Source organism: Blennius ocellaris (assembly GCF_963422515.1).
Source record: "Blennius ocellaris genome assembly, chromosome: 13".
Lineage (NCBI taxonomy): Eukaryota > Metazoa > Chordata > Actinopteri > Blenniiformes > Blenniidae > Blennius > Blennius ocellaris.
The window spans coordinates 17495895-17514462 of record NC_137662.1 but is presented as its reverse complement, the minus strand read 5'-3'; the positions used below and the strand labels follow the sequence as shown (position 1 = coordinate 17514462).

Genomic DNA, 18568 nt, shown 5'->3' with positions numbered 1-18568 from the left:
GAATGATGTTTTTATCACATCATCACCTTTAGAAAAATACATCTCACATATTTACCTGAGCCCTGAAAGTCAATTTAAAGGTAACAACACACTATTGTAACATGAAATAAAATTGGGTCTGAGTGGATTAAATGTGACTATGACAAAGAAAATTATATAATTATGAATGAAGAATTATATGTTTGCCCTTATGTACAACATAAGACCAATGTCTTCTTACAGTGTGTCTTTCTTGCTGAACTGGATTTCTCATTGCAGTGGAGAATAAATGCTTGGGAAAAAAAAATCCAAATCTGTCTGATATCTCTATATGGAGGTGAAAAAAGCTAAACTATATATGGATGTTGTTTTAAATTTATATTATCTGATTTCTTCACTGTCTTCCTGTGAGCTGTGGAACAGAAATGTCAGTCATGATGCAAACGGGCCCGGGCTCGAGGAGTGAATAGGGGCTGGGGGTTTGTGAGTGAGGGGGGGGGGGGGGGGGGGGGGGGTGAGGGGGTGAGGGGTTGGCCACTGATGTTTTTGGAGGAGGAACAGAGGAGGAGTGGTGAGGGGCCGAGGAGTTGTTGCTATGAAAACAGCCACAAGGACAGACCGAGCGTGATCAAAGACCGAGCGTTGCTCTGCAAATGCAACTGGAGGAAAAAAAAAAATACCAAAAAAGAAAACATAAAAAGGGAAAAAAATATATATCATTAAAAAAATGGGCCAAAACAAGACAGTCAATTTCAACCAGAACGAAGAATAAAAATGTGTTCAAAGTGAAGCCATGGGAGCGGCGAGGGCCTTGACTGCAGCCAGATAAATAAAGACAAGCCGATGAGGAGCAGAGCGGCGGAGCGAGGGCGCAAACGGCAGCAGAGGACAAAGGCTCAGCTTACCCAGCTCTGTTATCATTTGTATGTTGGTTCCACTCTTTTTTTCCTGACTGAGTGAAACCAATGGCAGTAGTTTGCCAGGTTTAGCTAACGGTGATGAGACAGTGCAGAGAAGGGGAGAAACGGTGCTGTTATTGAAACAGTTTTAAGACTGCAACAAAGGCATTTCCTTGTCTCGGACTACTCGTGTCAGGAATTACTCTCAAATGTTCATGGTTGTCCAGCGCCTAAATGTAAAGTACCCTGGATTACGGCGTGCAGCGCCACTGCAGCACAACAACAACAACAATGCATTACTCCATGGTGAAACGGAGAATAGAACATACTGGGTCTTATCCCTAAACAAAAACACTTCTCACGCTACGCGACTGAAATTGATCATGTAACTCAGATGAGGTGTGCTTTTGTTTTTCAACTCAACTCAAATCTCTTCCTGGCAAGACTGCTTGAACATATGACAACGTGATTACAGTGTAACATGCAGCCACCTTCTCTTCCTGCATGGTCCTTTCTCCTCCAAGGGACAATGTTATCATATCTTGCGGTGCTGGGCCTAAAAAAAAAATCTCTTATCAAAGAGAATGCAAACACTGGAGTTGTTAGCATCCGAGACTAGGACAGAAACCATCGGGCCCAACATGAACGCTCTGGTTTTGATGATTACTTATGCGGTCAGCAGTGTAACGGAAGAGCCTCTATTCAGGTAATGGTTGGCCCGGTTACAAGTAGCATTAGGTGGCTCCTTTCACTTTCTGGCCTTTTCTTAGCTGGCCTCATGCTCCATTGCTCCCTAATTGGGTCAGGGGAGACAGAGTAGCTGGTCTCTGGTGCTTTAGAAAGCCCCTCAGAGATCTGAAAGTTTCATGAGTCCCCATCACCAGTGGGAATACAGCCACTGGCATTGTTATTAATAAATGGAGCCATTTTGCAACCAAGGCACTTTTTTCCTCTACCTTTTCTGTATCTCATTCCTTTTTTTTTTTTCTCCCTGTCTCGCCCTCTTCATCCTGGCTGAGTTTCTCATGTCCATTAGCAGACAAATTGCAGGAGATGTAGCTTTTGTCCCAAAAGTGCCTTTTTGACATCTTCAAGCCCAGATCCAATAATTCACTTGAGTTGGGCAAAGCAAACGATACCATGAACAAAAATTCCACATGACACATTCCTGAGTCCATTCGACCTCGGATGAGTTGGAACTTTTGGCAGCAGCATGAGATTTGGGGATAATCTGCTCTGGGAGTCTCTGTCCGGAAATGAATAATGAGTTGATCTGAGGTTACAGGGTATGGCATGCGGTGGTTGCATTGGGAGGCGGGTGGAAACCACTTTACCTAGTTCTGTGATGATGGGGATGTTGGATCCGGTGGTGACAGATGCTTGCCGCACAAAGCCATGTACTGGACTGCTGTCTGGAGATGACCTGTCCATTCCAGGAGGCGTGAAACCTGGACACAACAGGAGGCATGATAGGATCAATACAAAACATAAAAAACAAGGCATTCAGTTCAGGATGTGTATCACAATTCACAAAACTGAACAAAAATAACATCTTCAGGAAGTATATAACAGTTTCTACTGTAAAATGACATTTTTTTTATTGAAGTTTATATGAAAAACAAGCTTTTTTTGTAGTAATAAACACAACTTATATCCATCTTCTATAGCTCCTTAATCAATTCAAGGTCACAGGGTGCTGGAGTCTGTGAGGAAACCAGAGAAAACCCCACTTATTTTAATTATTTACAACCAGAGATTCTCTGGTTGTAATTAATTCTGCAGTTGAAGCTTATGTACTGATTCTGTACTAACTACTTAATTATGTGGTCTGTATATCTACTGTATTTATGAAATATCCATTCAGTTCAATCTTGATTCTAATGAGGTTGTTTTTACAAGTTATGATTTTCTGTTGTTTTTGTTTACCTGTGGTATTGACTTTACCAAGTTTGACAAAGTGGCATAGAAGATGAGTGGTACTGAATGTGTTAAAGAAAGCTACAGTAAATGCAATATTGTCTTTTTTGGAGAAGGATCGTGAGCGTGAGGACATGACCTGGCACTCCGTCTCACACAATTATCCAGAACAAAGTGCAGATCAGCTCACTCAGCAGGAAGCTGTTCATGTGTGTTCTCTGGATCCTTCAAATGTGTGGATTGACAGAAAAAAAAACACTGGAGAAAGAGAGGAGGGCTAAGTGAACGAGGCACCTAGAAACCACTATATGGATACTATGCTTTTAGGGGTCAGCTAAGACATATTTAGCATTCACATCCCTCCATCAACGGGCGGACATAAATTTTATATGTTGTTCATTTTGTTCCGATAAAATTGGTGAAGTGGATCCTGAAAACCTTTTATCGGAGATGGTGTGGCACAGAACCATGAAATACAAGTCCAAGTGACAGCAGTATGAATTCACATGACTTCACATTTTTGCATTTCCTCAAAGTGACAAGTAAACACCTTAAATCTGTAATGCTATATGCATAATGCATCAACTGTGTTTTGACATCCATCATTTAGTGCTGACTACAGCAAAACGTCAGCTCATAGTGCCACCACCAAGGAAACATAATGCAGGGAATATATTCAGGTCACAAAGTTTTAAAAGGATTGCAAATTCTCCCTGTGTGTGTGTGTGTGTGTGTGTGTGTGTGTGTGTGTGTGTGTGTGTGTGTGTGTGTGTGTGTGTGTGTGTGTGTGTGTGTGTGTGTGTGTGTGTGTGTGTGTGTGTGTGTGTGTGTGTGTGTGTGTGTGTGTGTGTGTGTGTGTGTGTACCTTTCCTGTCAAGAAACTCAATGAGCTGCTTACATTACAAAAGAGCTTTCAGCCCTTTGCAACAGAAAAGACACCAAATAGTTTAGTACACAGCAGGAAGCGCTCGCTGAACTGAAGCGTGGATAATCACAACTTTTGTTACAGCAATTATTGAACTAGGAAATAGCAGCGGTTTGACACTTTGTGCCCGCCAAAGAGCACAAGCTCAGGCAGTGCAAACGTCATTTTGTCGATGTCCATAAAGTTTAACCCACTGGAGAGTGACAGCAGTTTTTTGTTTTGTTTTGCTTTGTTTTTTTTTTTTAAATCTACCTCTAAAAACACAGCTCTTACTGTATCATAGCAAACATGAAGACAGTACGGAGATGTAGAAGAACAGCTTCCGTTCTGCACCGCGCATTCACCAGGAAAGGGATGCGGGTGAGAACAGGGATACACGAGGCCTGCTGCTGAGCTACTTTTAAATCCTGTTGTGGTACCAACAGCTCAAAAAGTCACAATGCAGCGTGAGCCGGCGAGCCCCAAACAGAGAGATGTGCTGAGGGTCAGCTAAGACAACAAATGTCCTTTCTGTCCGAGTTTATGATTCGATTTCTAGAAATGATTCGTAATATTCACATATAAATGATCAGGTGTATATTACTAATATCAGTATTTCTTCAACCATACAGTATCCCATGTGTATATATACATATATATATTTATCTAATACTATTTATATATACATAATCTATTCTCTTGTGTGCAACTGTCTTAAGTATTTGTGTAATGTGGAGCTGCTATGATGACTGAATTTCTCCATGTGGGATGAATAAAGATTTGATCTTATCTCGAAAGGTTAAAACCTTTGTTAAAGCACAATTAATTACAGAGCTGCTTTTCTCAATCACATTACAATGTGCAAGTTTACCTCAAAAAGAATGTAGTCTTTGAAAAACCAAACAAACATGTATATTATGAATGGGTCAAAGAAAGAAAGCAGCCTTATACGCACAGCCTCTCCTCTTGCATCTGGATGTTGCCGCTGTATAGTTCTAACTTACTGTCTTCAGCGACAATGTACAATAGATGAGTAAGATCTGGGTTACATACCCCCATAATCCTGTAGCCTTGCGGGCACAGCTATGCTCTGTGGCTGACTACATACTACAGCAGCCGTGAGAAGTTCTCCCCCAGGAAAGCACATGTTTACTTATTCATTTGCACCTTCCAAATTCCACAGACAACATCTGAATGAGCGCATTGCTAGGAGGAAGGAATTCCCACAGCATTACCCATGATACATCAGCAACGTGTGTGTGTGTGTGTGTGTGTGTGTGTGTGTGTGTGTGTGTGTGTGTGTGTGTGTGTGTGTGTGTGTGTGTGTGTGTGTGTGTGTGTGTGTGTGTGTGTGTGTGTGTGTGTGTGAGCATGAATACGTGTCACTCAGTATATTTTTATTTCTTAAATGGGTAGTTAATGTAAGACCCAAATATTGATAACATGAGGCTATAGTCATCGATCCAGGGAGAAGATTTAGACCAGTGGGCCCTGTACTACAGTGACTTTCCGTGAGCGCCGCTCCCTTGAGCAGCGTGCTGTCGGAATCGCCCTCACATATCGTTTCTTGGTGGCACTGCTATCGACAGCATATCACTCACACAAGGCTGGAGAAATAACGGCATTGGCATTCTCCTAAAACATGTGGAAGTGCTCTGCACTAAAAAATAACGGCCTCTTGAACCTTCAACTCTGATTTGTATTTACAACAGCCGCTGCGGTGGCTCTAAATAGTGCTGAGCTGAATGCACATCATGCCTTTCAAGCTAATCATAAACTGAGGAATACCTGTTCGCGGATAGATTGCCTTGGCAGGGATATCCAAGAGGCGAGCCGACGAGGATGCACGACAGCGTGCGTGTGTGTGTGCATGTGTCGCTGTTTTGTTGTGACTAATGAGGAGCAGCTGAATTGGCCTGCCTGGTGATTTGTACTTGCTGCTTAATGATGATGAGGCCTGATGGGATGCCAGGTTCGTATGTTTGTCTGCAAACATCAACAATCTGTTCCAGACGATCTGCCAGACTCCAGATCAGGGGGAACAACATCAAATGACACAGTCATGTTGATTACATCATTAAAAAGTATTATCAAAGAGGCTTAGCAGCGTCTAATTACAGGGGACAAGACTGAAATCATCAGAAAAATTAGGTGGAGTAAACAATCTTCAAAGGCTTGATGAAGCAATTAACACAATGTTTTGTGCCCGCACATCTTCAGGAGTTACAGTGAAGTCAGTTAATAGATCATACTTCCAGTTGACGATTAAGAGGAGTTAGCAAATCTGTGCTTGACAAACTACACCCCCATCCTTCTGTGGCCTTTTTATTTGCCTCCAGCTTGTTCCTCTCTTCTTTTTCCATTTTTGACTACTGTCTTCCCGCCCTGCCATAACCTGTCCCCTTTGGGCAGCAGTGTACATGGAGTCTAATAGGACGCTCCTTACCTTGGGAATTAGCCTGTAAGACCCCGATGCTGTCATCAAACTGCATAGATTTGATGTTGAGTGATGCCAAGATGCATTCCTTATCCTGCAGTGAGGCATCTTCGATATTGTTCTGATTGGCTGACAGTATTACGCACATGTCGCAGAGGTTGATGTTGACAGCCCTTAAATCTGCCCGACTTAATGGTGTACCCTTCAGGGTGAGGGGAACACAGGGAACGAGCGAGGCAGCGAGAGGGAGAAAGAGAAACAGAGAACAGTCAAGACATGGGGAGAGAAAAACAAATTTAAGAAGTGAACTGAGTGGAGCTTTGGGAAATTAGTTAACAAGTATTCTTGTTTTGAGGCGATGACATTCCACTGATCTAACTGGGCATGGGAGAATCAGAGACATGGACTAATCTAAAGGCTAGCCTGCACTGAGGGCTGTGTTCGGGGTTTTCCTCTGATCATCAGTCAAGCCAGACCTAACAAGCTCTAAGGCAGCGAGCCACGCCATCTGTGATGGGCACTGCGGCTGCAACACTCAAACTCCTCTTTGTGCATGCAGGATGTGTCACTGCTCTGGATGGGGCCTAAATTCACTGAGCACTGATGGAGCGATTATTCAATTGAGTAATGTGCGTTCAAGATTTCAATGTGCCTGCAACTCAAAATGTCAACACTTTGAAAGTGGAAGAGAGACTCTGGTCTTTAGCACTGTTACTTTACATCAGTAAGGGAGTACACTCACCGGCAAGATGGAAACTTTGGGGAAGTTGTGTAAAGTTTCCCACTCTCTTCTCAGGTAATCCAGCGAGCCCACAAAGACTATAGGCTTAAGTTCGTGGTAATGGAAGTTGCTAGCTCTTAAAGGCATCACCAGGTTTCGCAGCCCCACTAAAGCGGACGTGACATCCCCAAATATACAGACCACTACATGGCCGCTCAGCACTGTCATGGAGGCTTCACTCCGGGTCTGTGGGGAGAAGTAGGGGAGGGGGGGAGAAAAACAAAGAATGGAATGAGGACATGTGAAGCAAGAGAGGAGAGGATGAGACCCGTAGAGAGACCAACAGAGACATAAACCATAGTAAACTGGGCAATGTGAGAGTGGTAACACATTGCACAAGTGCTAGAAAGTTGACATAAACTGTTATAAATCCATCTTTAATAGTCTGTTAACCAAGCATTTAGTTACATATTTCGTATTTACACTATAATATACACGGCCTCATACACATGAGCAAAAGGTTGGTTAACCACTATTGTGTTTATAAGCAGTTTAATGGAGAACTAGTTATTTCACAGAACAAGAACAAAATGTGGTCTTTTGCAAAGAGCGGCAGTCAGTCAGGATGGAAATTGCAGTTTGTAAGCTTTTCGCCACATTCAGCAAGTATCACTAAAAAAATGTAAAAAGAAATTTTAAAAAAGGATAAATCAACAAACTTGACTGTTATTCATTATTCGGTGACAATAAAATGCATTCAAGATAAACTACCCGAGACATCAGATTAACAAGCAACGCAGATTTGGGTGCATGTTATTCACCTGAATGTTACTGGACACGTGTGTGCTTCAAACTGGTATTTCAGGTCACAAACTGATTATTTGTATAGCTACAAGATATGGGTTGTCCACTCATTGCAACATTCCGACTTGCCTGAACTAAGTAAGAATTAACATTTGAAAATACAATGTTGCAAGCGGATCAAGGTCAGTAGTGGATTTATTCAACAAAAACAATAATTATCATCGTTTGGGAACTACATGTGGAAGTTAACTGTGCTGTCTTTTTGACTATCAGACTCGGGGAAAGACCGAAACATATTAAACATTATGTGAATTGCTTACAAACTGCCTTCTTGAAACATTTGAGGAAATCCATGCGAGGAGTGCTGAAATGCTATTCACAGATCCTTGATGGATACAAATATATATATATATATAACTATATATATACATATACATATATATATATAAAACAAACTCACCTTGAAACAACAGAGAGGCAGTGAGAGAAATGTCAATACACATTAGTCTGTGATTGTGTTACTGCAGTATTGAGGGGAAACATACTTACTTTAACTTCTTTTTTTAAAAGGCTTATTTTTTATTCTATTCGTAATTGTTTACTGGTTTGCATTTGAAACAAACTCGACCCACTTACCAGGATGACTTTTTCGATGTCTTTTGAAGGGCACCAGTGAAACATCCCTGTCGAGTCATACCTCTTCACGTTCATGTCCATGTTCTCAATTTGCTCATTTCCGGGAATGAGAAGGGGGTCGTGTCGACTGAAAAACAGAATATATTTATGCTTTCTGACTACAGCCTTGTACACTCACATGAAAGAGGTCAAAGAAAACCGGGATTATATATCGTTTTCCTTCGAACTTACTACGGATTCACACATTGTACATCTCATTAACTAGAATTCCGATCCAGCATTCAAACTTCTCCTTGGTATTAAGTCATCAAAACTCACAGACCCTGGTGCTCACAGTGGTACAGAGGAGAACTACAGAGGAGAACAGGCAGACGTGAGTGCTACTGACTGAATGGCATGACAACACAAAGCCAATTACCAGCTTTTACTCTTTCTTCCAGTTCCTGGCGCCATGTGGCGCAAATAGTAAAAGCTCCAACAGGCTCCCACTTTAAATATTTCAAGAATTTGCCCAATCACATTTCGCTTTCTCAACTGATGGCCATTAATGTTTCAACAGCATGTCACAACCAAACAGGCTAATCCACACAAGTAGGCTGCTGAGTTTTATCCAGTGTAACACTGACCATGAAAGGGCTCCTGTCAGTTCTGTTACGCCGCCTCTCCTTTTCCCGTGCGAATTCCACACGACACATTATCACAGCTCCTCTAAGCAATATCTCCAAATTTCCATCCGAAAACAGTGAACTTGGATAGAATGCAAACATTTAGTGCTGTTTTGCAACAAGCCCTGCTAATTTCACAGAAATTAAACTGTAATTTATTGACAATTCAACTCAAGTAATGAAACCACAACTTATAGCAGCAATGTGCAGACTCCTGCAGCAGGCGCTGCAGAGACAGACATGTGAGTAATATGGGAGAAAACATCTCAAGAATTTGACATACATCTCTCTCAGTATCACTCTCTCTATCCTCTATCAACACTGTCATTCACTGACAAGGCTTTGATGTCGTGTCTTTCTTCAACCTGCATTTGAAATGCATGCCATAGCGGGAAAAGTAAAAGTTGGAAAAAAAAATAGCTGTCAATTAAGCCACCTTCTCACTCCACCTCTCATTCCCCTCTCTTCCCTCCATCACTTAGAGCAGGTGATAATAACACTGACAGCATTTAGTGTTTTTACACTCAGCCTGAATCTTTCATCCAGAGCCCCGTGTTGCGCCAATCAACTCCACGGAGCCAACCCCCCCCCCCCCTCGTCACTTCAATCTGCTCAACTCTGCTCGCCTCCACACAGGGGCTGACTGGCGTATGCAGGCGGGCTGCCGCTCCACCTCTCTCTGCCAAGACAGCTATCTTTCACAGAGCTGTCAGCGGTGTGACTGGCAGCCTGTCACAGGGCTCCACACACCTCCTTCTCCTCCTCATGCCCCTCCTCCTCATCCTCCTTGTCGTCCTCCTCCCTGCCTGGGGTTGAACGTAGCACAAGGCTCAGGGAGAGCAGACATGACGTCTGTGCTACAGGGCCACGCCCAGAGGATATCAGCTGCACATGATACTGTGACATCCTCTCTGACTGGGTGCATGTTGTCAGTCACGACCTGTCAGAAATGTTTGTGGGAGGAATGCCACGACCACGGCGACGCACATCATTAGAGAAGTGGCACGTTAACCCGGGTGTTTGCAAATGAATAACACTGAAGTCAGTATAATTTAAATTAGCTATTAATTGTCAATAATGATTTCATATAAGATGCATATAAATAAATCTGCTATAATTTTTCAGATGACAAATGTATGACAAATGTATGTATGACATACTATATTTCCCTTACAGCCAGCTTCACCTTTTTCTTTCTTTCTTTCTTTCTTTCTTTCTTTCTTTCTTTCTTTCTTTCTTTCTATCTCCCTCACTCAGTATATGTTTTCAAACAGAGTTGAGTTATTCCAGCGTATCACTCCGCAGTCACAAGCCGGGGATGGGCGTGCTCCCCCAATCCTTCTCTGCCAGACTACGAAGGCAGCCTCTTGCTTTGAAAATTTTCCCCATCATGCAAACTGACAAAGGCATGCTTTTCAAAAGCCCACAGCCAATCTGTTGATCATTATTTATTTACAAAGGCCTTCAGGCTGCAAGTCCTGTAAAAACCATGCTTGATACGTATGCTCGCTCTCTTGCTCGCGCTCTACTGTGTTTTCCCCCTTCTTGCTTGTAGAATAAAGTATCCCTAAGGCTACCTCAAACAATCACTTTTCATTGTGCATAAAAATCCACCTTGTAAAGCACAACTGTTTAATATATATATGGTGTTATATGTTGACAAGGGCAGCTGCAAAGGGGGGCTGTAGACTGTGATGGGTAATTTGATGTTCTGCTAAAGGCTAGGACGGGGAAGAAAAAAAAGATCTACACCTATAACAGAGGACCTGTCATCCCAGTACCCAAGAGCCAGGAGAATACAGAAGCAACCCTAAAGCAGAGAAAACTTTGACACCGCTTTGAAGCGTTTTCAAGACCGAGTAAATAACTCGCAAGGATTATTATCACTGTGAGATCAAAGCCAAGATGCATATTTTCCATGGCAAACAGGGACCATCTCATAAGAATAAAAAGAAGGGAAGAAAAGGTTTTGGGCTTTAAGTTAGGCAAACTAAACAACCTTTTAAACAAGCAGTTAGCTGGAAATGTGCCAATGTCTAGTTGTTTTTGTAGCAGTTTTCTCCCTCTGAGCAAGGGCATAGAAAATGATGCTCTGTTGCAAACTAGACTGAAGGGTATGACTCTGTGTTCAGCTAATGGTTTGGCAAGTGTGAAAGCTTATTAAGTTCTTGTTTTGTGAAGAACTGAGGGGGAGGCCGACGAGTACGCTGGACAAAAACCACGCAGGCATGCCAGTGCAGTAGGAGGATAGCCGCCTAAGGGAAGCGAGCAGGACTGAATACGTAAAATTCCAGTAGAATATAAAGAAAAAACACCAACAGTAAAACAATAACTAAACTAGAATGTCAGAACTGAAGACTTCTATTATACAATTAAACATTCCAATCATTTACAAATGTCAGCGATGGACGAGGTTTGTTGTTCTCGTGACCTAAATAAATGTTGAATTGAGTAATGCACAGCCATTCAGAAAAAAAAAAACGGCACAGGATAGCGTTGGTTAATGGAAGTCACACAGATGACAGCGAAAACACTCTCTCATTAAAAGACAAGCAGTGAAGCTATGAGTGTTTCCGTCCTGTTAGATCTCGAACACCACGCCTTCATCCCGCCGTCCCAATCCGCACAGCTCGGCCTCCCAGTATTTTCTATGTGTCTAACTCCGCCTCGCAGCCACAGGAGCACAAACTCTACCCCTTTTATCTTTCAAAATCAATTAACAACAATTTGATTCCACAGGACAAGATAAAAGGAAGGTAATATTCGAATTCATATTTGATTGTGACGATACATCTCGCATATGGCCTTAAGTACCAGAAATAGTACTCACAAGGGTTCCCACAATAGAGGAGTAGCCTGAGGGCAAAGTAACCATGCAGGTCCCGCTGATTGGTTGCCAGTGTCATTAGTGCCAGGATTGTTTAAGTAGTACATGTGGACCAGACCGGAGGAGGTGACAGCTGGGACTTTAAAGCCAGAGGAGTTTTCAAATGGCTCCTCACAGCCGCAGAAATATTATTTCAGCTCTGTCATTAACAGCTGACAGCATGCCATCCTAAACAGCCAGAGCTTAACAGGGCATTTCTCCTCTCTTTTTCGCTCACAGAGTTTCTTACCTCCCTCTTCTGCCACCCCTAATTTGCCCCCTCCTATCCATCCAAACTCCCACCATCTCACCATCAACAGCATGCGCCTCTGAAGTATCTCGGAGACACATCTCTCCTTTCCTCCCTTCCTCCCTCCCTCCGTTCCTCCCCATATCTGAGTTCCTCTCACTCCCCGTTTGAAGGCTGGAAGGAGAATAAAATCAGTGTCTTTTACCTCATCATTTTGGGCGAGCAGTTGGGTGAGTTTCGCATCCCTCCGTTGCGCTGCTTTTTTTTGGGCGAGAGAGTTGATGGATGCTCATCTTCAACTGCAAACACATGCACACAATGTCAGAACAGAGACAGATGGTTGAGAAAATAGAGCTGGACCTGACATGAAAATTTTTTTTTGCCAACAGTCAATCAATCATTCAATCCCAACAACAACAAAAAAGAAAACAAAATGAAGACAAGAAACATAAAATTAATAACTCAGTGTCAAATTGAGAAAAATATAGAGAAAGCATTAGTAAAAGGACAATGGTACTAAGAAAGGCAGGAGAAAACCACGGAGAAAAACCAATTTTATGACCTGAAAATGTCATGAAAAAAGCTCACATCCCCAAATAACCCAGTTTTGGCTCTCCTAACATGCCTACAGTGGTACACTACTGGGTCTGCTCACCCACCAAATTGTGGGGGCGGTTGGACCTCTAGCAGTCTGCATCAGAGCAACCATGCTTACCTACACCATTAATTGCCATGTGATGGTGCATACTGTCATCATCAGTGGGGCACGGGCAGAAGCAATGACAATGAAATAAATAAAGGTTATGGAGATGGATTGTTTTTTTTTTTGGTTGTTTTTTTTAATTGACTAAATCTATCAAAACCCCACTAAAAACCTCATCATTCCAGTTCTTAAAAAAAATGCACAATGGCTCTTCTACAGGTCTACCTCCATGCCAAGAGGACATTTAGCACTCAGCACACATCATGAAGGTCAGGGCATGTTAACAGGATATGGATTAGTGGACTGTAAATTTTGAAAGCAGCGAGTAAATGCACATCATCTTCTAGTAGAAGAAGGTCAGGACTCGTCGTACAAGTTTAAATGAAAGATAAATGATTTATGTATGATTAAATATTCAATTTCTGTCTCTGATTCTTTGCTGTTAAGCAGGATGCTGAACCATAGCAACACTTTTGTTTTGTTTTTTTGTATTTTACAGGCCATTTGAGCAAATTTAGGTTCAGTTTCCTGTCGACTATGGTACATAAAAGAAAACACTACTTTTTCAAACTTTGCTTGAGTCGCAGTCAGACAGAGAGAATGAGAAAGAGCAGCCAGAGTGAGGCCAGGCCGAGTCGTCTGAAGATTTCAATAAGGCTAACAGAAGTCTGATCTTCACTACTGTCTGTGAGTTTCAAGAGCTTTCAGACAAGCACCCAGATACTCTTATCCAATCTACGCTCGCCCAGCGCAAATGCCAAGTGCACCGTCACTTCAAACCCATATTAGTCCTTTGGTTGGAAATCAATAACACAGCATGATATTAGTGTGAATCAATGTGCACACCGCAAGCCGTGACTACTCCAAGCATGTGGAATTTCATTATTGTCTGAGCACCCAGTCTGGCCTGTCACCTAATTCTGCTAATAAAAGATAAGAAATATGATTTTGCCTTCTAATAAAATGTCATTCTTTGACATTTCTTTTATGCAATTGGGCATTCAGAATAACTAATATCACAAGCACTTTCCACTTTACAAATAATTCCCCACTCTAATGTACTTTGAAAATACCAGATCAGAAAATATGCATTCTTTGCCATATTCTCTGACAGACTGTAGCAGTAAAAACAAAATGCACTACACTTAATCCTACAACACTAAATTGGATGGATTTTCATCACCATACATTAAATATTTCTAAACACAAACTAACAATATTTCCATATGGAAACATCTAAATTTGCAATTCTTGATTCATACTATGTTTGGAAGTCACCCAATGCCGTCGGTAGCAGCCACTGCGCTAAAGCAGGCAAAGCTGAGCAAAGCAGCAGCAACAACAACAACAACAGCAGCAGCAGCAGCAGCAGCAGCTCCGGCAAAGTGAACCATCATGCAGCAAACAAAACAAAAAATGGGACAGGGCAGACGGGGGTTACTGACTGATGCATCCCACTAAGGGGGCAACCTACAGTGCCTACTGTGACTGAGCAGCATGGCATTACTGGGGTGGTAGCGGTATTTCACCGGCAGACTGCGGGCCCGGTTCAGTCGACTCTCAGCCAGGGACCTGGCCACCACATCTCCTGGACCGGAGATACTGAGACGGAATTGCGAGGGGTTGGCCCCGGGCCCCCGCCCCACAGGGAGCAGACTTCCTTTACGATTATTAACAAGGGGGATGTTGAGCGGGCCTGGGTGGACCAGGGCGTCCTGGTCGGGGTGCAGGGCGTTGGGAAGGAATGCATTTGAGGTGATGGCGGTGGAGTTGCAGGCGGTGGTTTTAACTGATCGCTTTTGAAAAGATGGTCTAACTTCATCCATTACTGTCAAATAATGCAGAATAAAAAGTGTGAGAAAGTCCACAAAACACTAAAAAAAAATAATTAGTAAATAAAAGAGTATTAGATTCCTAAATGTTATTTATGTTATGTCAAAACACAACTCGTGTTTTGTAGGATGTTAACAAGGTAAATAGAAAATTATTCATGAATTTAAACAAATACAATATTTTTTTAATTTGTTTGAAAGCAACTGAAAAGAAAAAGAGTAAAAACACAAGAGTCAATTTTTTTTAACAGTTGTCACTAAAATGTTCATTTACTGTGCATTTGAGACAAGCATGAATTAATCAGAAGCACTTTTGTTGTATTTCTCATTTGTGATAACTTTCTGGTTGAACAAAGCAGAGACACGGCTTGGCTAAAACCAGTCAAATCAAATTAGATGTCATTTCAAGCACACGGTACTTTCGCTTTAACAAATATAAAAACTACAACTAATAATTTATAATATGACTTATTCAAAACCTTAACTCATTAAACATTTAGTGGATTCATACTGGATAAGGTATGAAAATGTGGTTAGTGCGGAAGGGAAATGATCCTCTATTGTTAAACTGTAAATGAATGGCTTTTTGTATTTATGTTCCAGAAATTATACCTGGTGTTCACCAATCCATCCAACCAAACCTGTGTGTGTGTGTGTGTGTGTGTGTGTGTGTGTGTGTGTGTGTGTGTGTGTGTGTGTGTGTGTGTGTGTGTGTGTGTGTGTGTGTGTGTGTGTGTGTGTGTGTGTGTGTGTGTGTGTGTGTGTGTGTGCGCGTGTGTGCTGCAGAAGTCGTCACATGCTGCAGGAAGTGGTGGTGGTAAAGTTGACCGGGAAACCCTTTATCCTCCCTTTGGTGGAAGGGTGGTAGCTTGGTTGTTTGGAGGAAGGAGAGCATGCTTGGGTGGCCCTGGGCGATAAACAGACGTTTATCCCAGCCGTCAGCTGCCTCCTTGATTTACAGGGCGCCACCGATAGCTCCTGGATTCATCTGGCCCTTGTCAAACACGTGCAGCGTTACAGAGCATTCACGCGCTCTGGCAGGTCCACTGTGCATCCTGAACAACCCAGACGGAAACTGTCCTCTCTTGAAATGCTAATCACATGATGGTACTGTCCTGCATGCAAGCCTTATCAGATCGTCATGACCCAATGTAAACTAGATGATGAAGCAGAAGAACAACTGAAAAAATGTTTTACTTGTCACTAAGCTGGCTTTGCCTTTTTAAAGTGTTTGCTGCATGAACGAGCTTTGTTCTTCAACTGCATGAAATAGCTTTAGAGGCCATGCACTGCTGTGTTGTTACAGTTCAACAGGAAAACTGCAGTTATGATTGCTGCTTTTCATCAAAAAAAGAAAAGAAATATATCTTCATTGTCATTAGGCTTAATGAGGAAAAATACATTGTATTAAAAATATACACATAAAATGAGAAGCATGACAAATAGCAATTCTAAAACTCTATTCTTAAACAGTAATGCATTAACAATTATTTCTCAAAGATTTACCTATATTGCAATCAGCTTTGAACCGAACGCCAGTCTCTTTTTGGCTTCCACTGTTCCCTGGTGTTGTAGCGCCATCTGCTGCTACATGCAGCACAATACAAAAAGAATATTTCATGCAACTACATATTATCAATAACACAAAATTATTTCTTTTTAATTGATATAAAAATACTATTTACTTTAATTTCCTGTAAATTGTTTAATGATGGTTATATTAGGATGAACTGCTTATCGGAATTAAAACACTGGTGCAAAGGTACATTTATATTCACATCTTGTGTCTTTATGAGATACAAGACAACTGCATTATTTTATAAAGGAGTGAGAGACAAGGAAAACACTAAAGCAGAGCATCAATATTGGTCCTATTACATGACATCATGATGGGGCTACAGTCTAAACACAGAGCTGGAGGAGAATGGAGAAGGACAGAGAAACACACTTACGTGGTCTGACATATCCATTATACTTATATTTGGCTGAGGAGAATGCAAAGACAAGTGGCGAGTCACACAGAGGGAGAAAGGATGTAATGAAACAGACACATTAGGTAATAAAGACATCAAAGCAAGAGCAGTGGATGAAAATTAAATGAATTATAACACTGATGCACAGTTAAGTGGGAGCCACGACGACACTGAACTAAAAGAAAAAATAAATAGGTATTAGTGATGAATATGATGGTCAAACCCGAAAAGGTGGAGCTGAATCATGTGTGGTGTGATGGCACAAAAACTCAAGACAGATGAATGAATGAACTGTCCTTTCTCATAGTGAACCATCCTTTTCAGACAGAAGATTTAATACTGGTGAAATAGCTGTTTCATTTAGACATTTCTTATTGAAAGTTATAGATTCAACGTTTTTTTCTTTTTTGTAAATATTCATTCTATTTTTGTTGTTCTATGTTTGTAAAATGATGGGCATTGTGAGGTCTGTAGACAGAACAGATAGAGCCACTATGGGAAACAGAGACAACAGCTACATACATGAGTGCATGTAGATATCCAAAACACAGACAACAGACACTCGCGAGTCACAACAGCAGCAGTAACGGGCCACTAATGAAAGGAGACTTGGCCTTCTCATGCGGTCCAGATGTCGTGCCCAAGTGGAGATTTTTCAAATGGGGGGAACTTTTCCAAACATGGGCTTTACGCTGCACTTTTAAATCTCTGGGGTCGCTCTTTAAAAGGGTTGAACAAGGTCTCCACTTATGCCTGTGCTGTTAATTATCTCGGAATTACAGTGTGTGACCTTGACCGCTGAGATATTAAAAGATGGGTAGCACTATACTACTGATGCAGTGGGCACTTGAACTGAGCTCCGAGCTGCTGACACTCCCTACTCTTTCCCAGAGTCTCTTCCAGCAGTAAAGGTCACAGCGAGGGCCCAGGGCTGGCCTGTGACACAGATCCTCAAAAAAATGGACCTACAGTGGCCCTGGCATCTGTCTCGAGCAATCTGCCTGCGTCGCGGAGGCGGCAGACTAACTGGCTAGCATCTGGGGCGTAGCAAGGCGGCATAGGACAGAGGGTAGGGAGGGGGGACCGAGCCTGCCTGGTGGACAGGAGCTGTCAGGGCAAGTTTGGTGACAGACCAGCAGGGCTGGGAAAATGAAAATGCAAACATAATTTCCGTGTCAAGATAGATAAGGTCCCCGGCAATGAGATGCAGATTCACACACATGCAGAGGAAGAGCTGCATGTTGTTTTGCACGCGAGATGCGCACATGAACACACACATCCTAGAAGGTCGTGGACTAGCCAAAAGCATCTCCATCGCCCCGGGTCCTCAACCCTTGTCCATGCCTCTGCTTCATAGCAGTCTCAGCCTCTTCATTATATAAACCCAATTTCTGAGACTGATGGTCAGATCACTGAAAAAGGGGAAAAAAATTAGCTAATTTTGACATCAAAATGATGCTTTATGTTTGCAAAAAGTTGCCAAGAATCAGTACAACAACTACATTTTGAACTTACTTTCATAAAATAAAGTAGGCTACCTTTGATTACATTCCTGTTCTGATCAGTCCACTTTTTGCATTCGCGCTACCCCCTTATTTTCTTTCAAAATTGCAAGATTAGTGGCCAAATCATTCAGCAGTTGCTAATTCAAATGTTTGTCAACTACATCCAATGTGGTCTGAATTCATCACCACCCCACGTGCATTATATTAAGTAGAGTTATCCTAGAAATCAATTATCAAAGCAGAAAAAAAAAATTGGTTCAGATGCACATGGGTATGAAGTCATTGTGGATAAAGACGTCTTATCCTCACAGTCTGGTGGAAAAAAAAAAAAAAAGAAAACAGGGGAAAGGAAATCCAACAATCCCTGACTGTCAAAGCCCAATGCGCTCTTTCACTAAAATCACTTTGTTCAGACAAAGTCAGAGTTAAAAAGGGAAAGAAATCTAAGACAGGGGAGGTTTTCCTGAAATCCTACAG

At 42.0% G+C, this 18568-nt stretch overlaps 1 protein-coding gene across 1 annotated transcript in view; it reads right to left on the bottom strand.

Moving 5' to 3' along the window:
* Positions 1 to 18568, bottom strand: part of LOC308138207 (calcium-activated potassium channel subunit alpha-1a) — a gene marked incomplete at its 5' end in the record, with an annotated part of 140217 nt that overhangs the window by 9454 nt on the left and 112195 nt on the right. Inside the window, 6 exons of the mRNA XM_080507229.1 lie at positions 885 to 968; positions 2213 to 2326; positions 6146 to 6338; positions 6879 to 7103; positions 8298 to 8424; positions 12284 to 12377. Coding sequence (XP_080363355.1) covers positions 885 to 968; positions 2213 to 2326; positions 6146 to 6338; positions 6879 to 7103; positions 8298 to 8424; positions 12284 to 12377 — 837 coding nt within the window. The remainder of the gene's footprint in view (positions 1 to 884; positions 969 to 2212; positions 2327 to 6145; positions 6339 to 6878; positions 7104 to 8297; positions 8425 to 12283; positions 12378 to 18568) is intronic.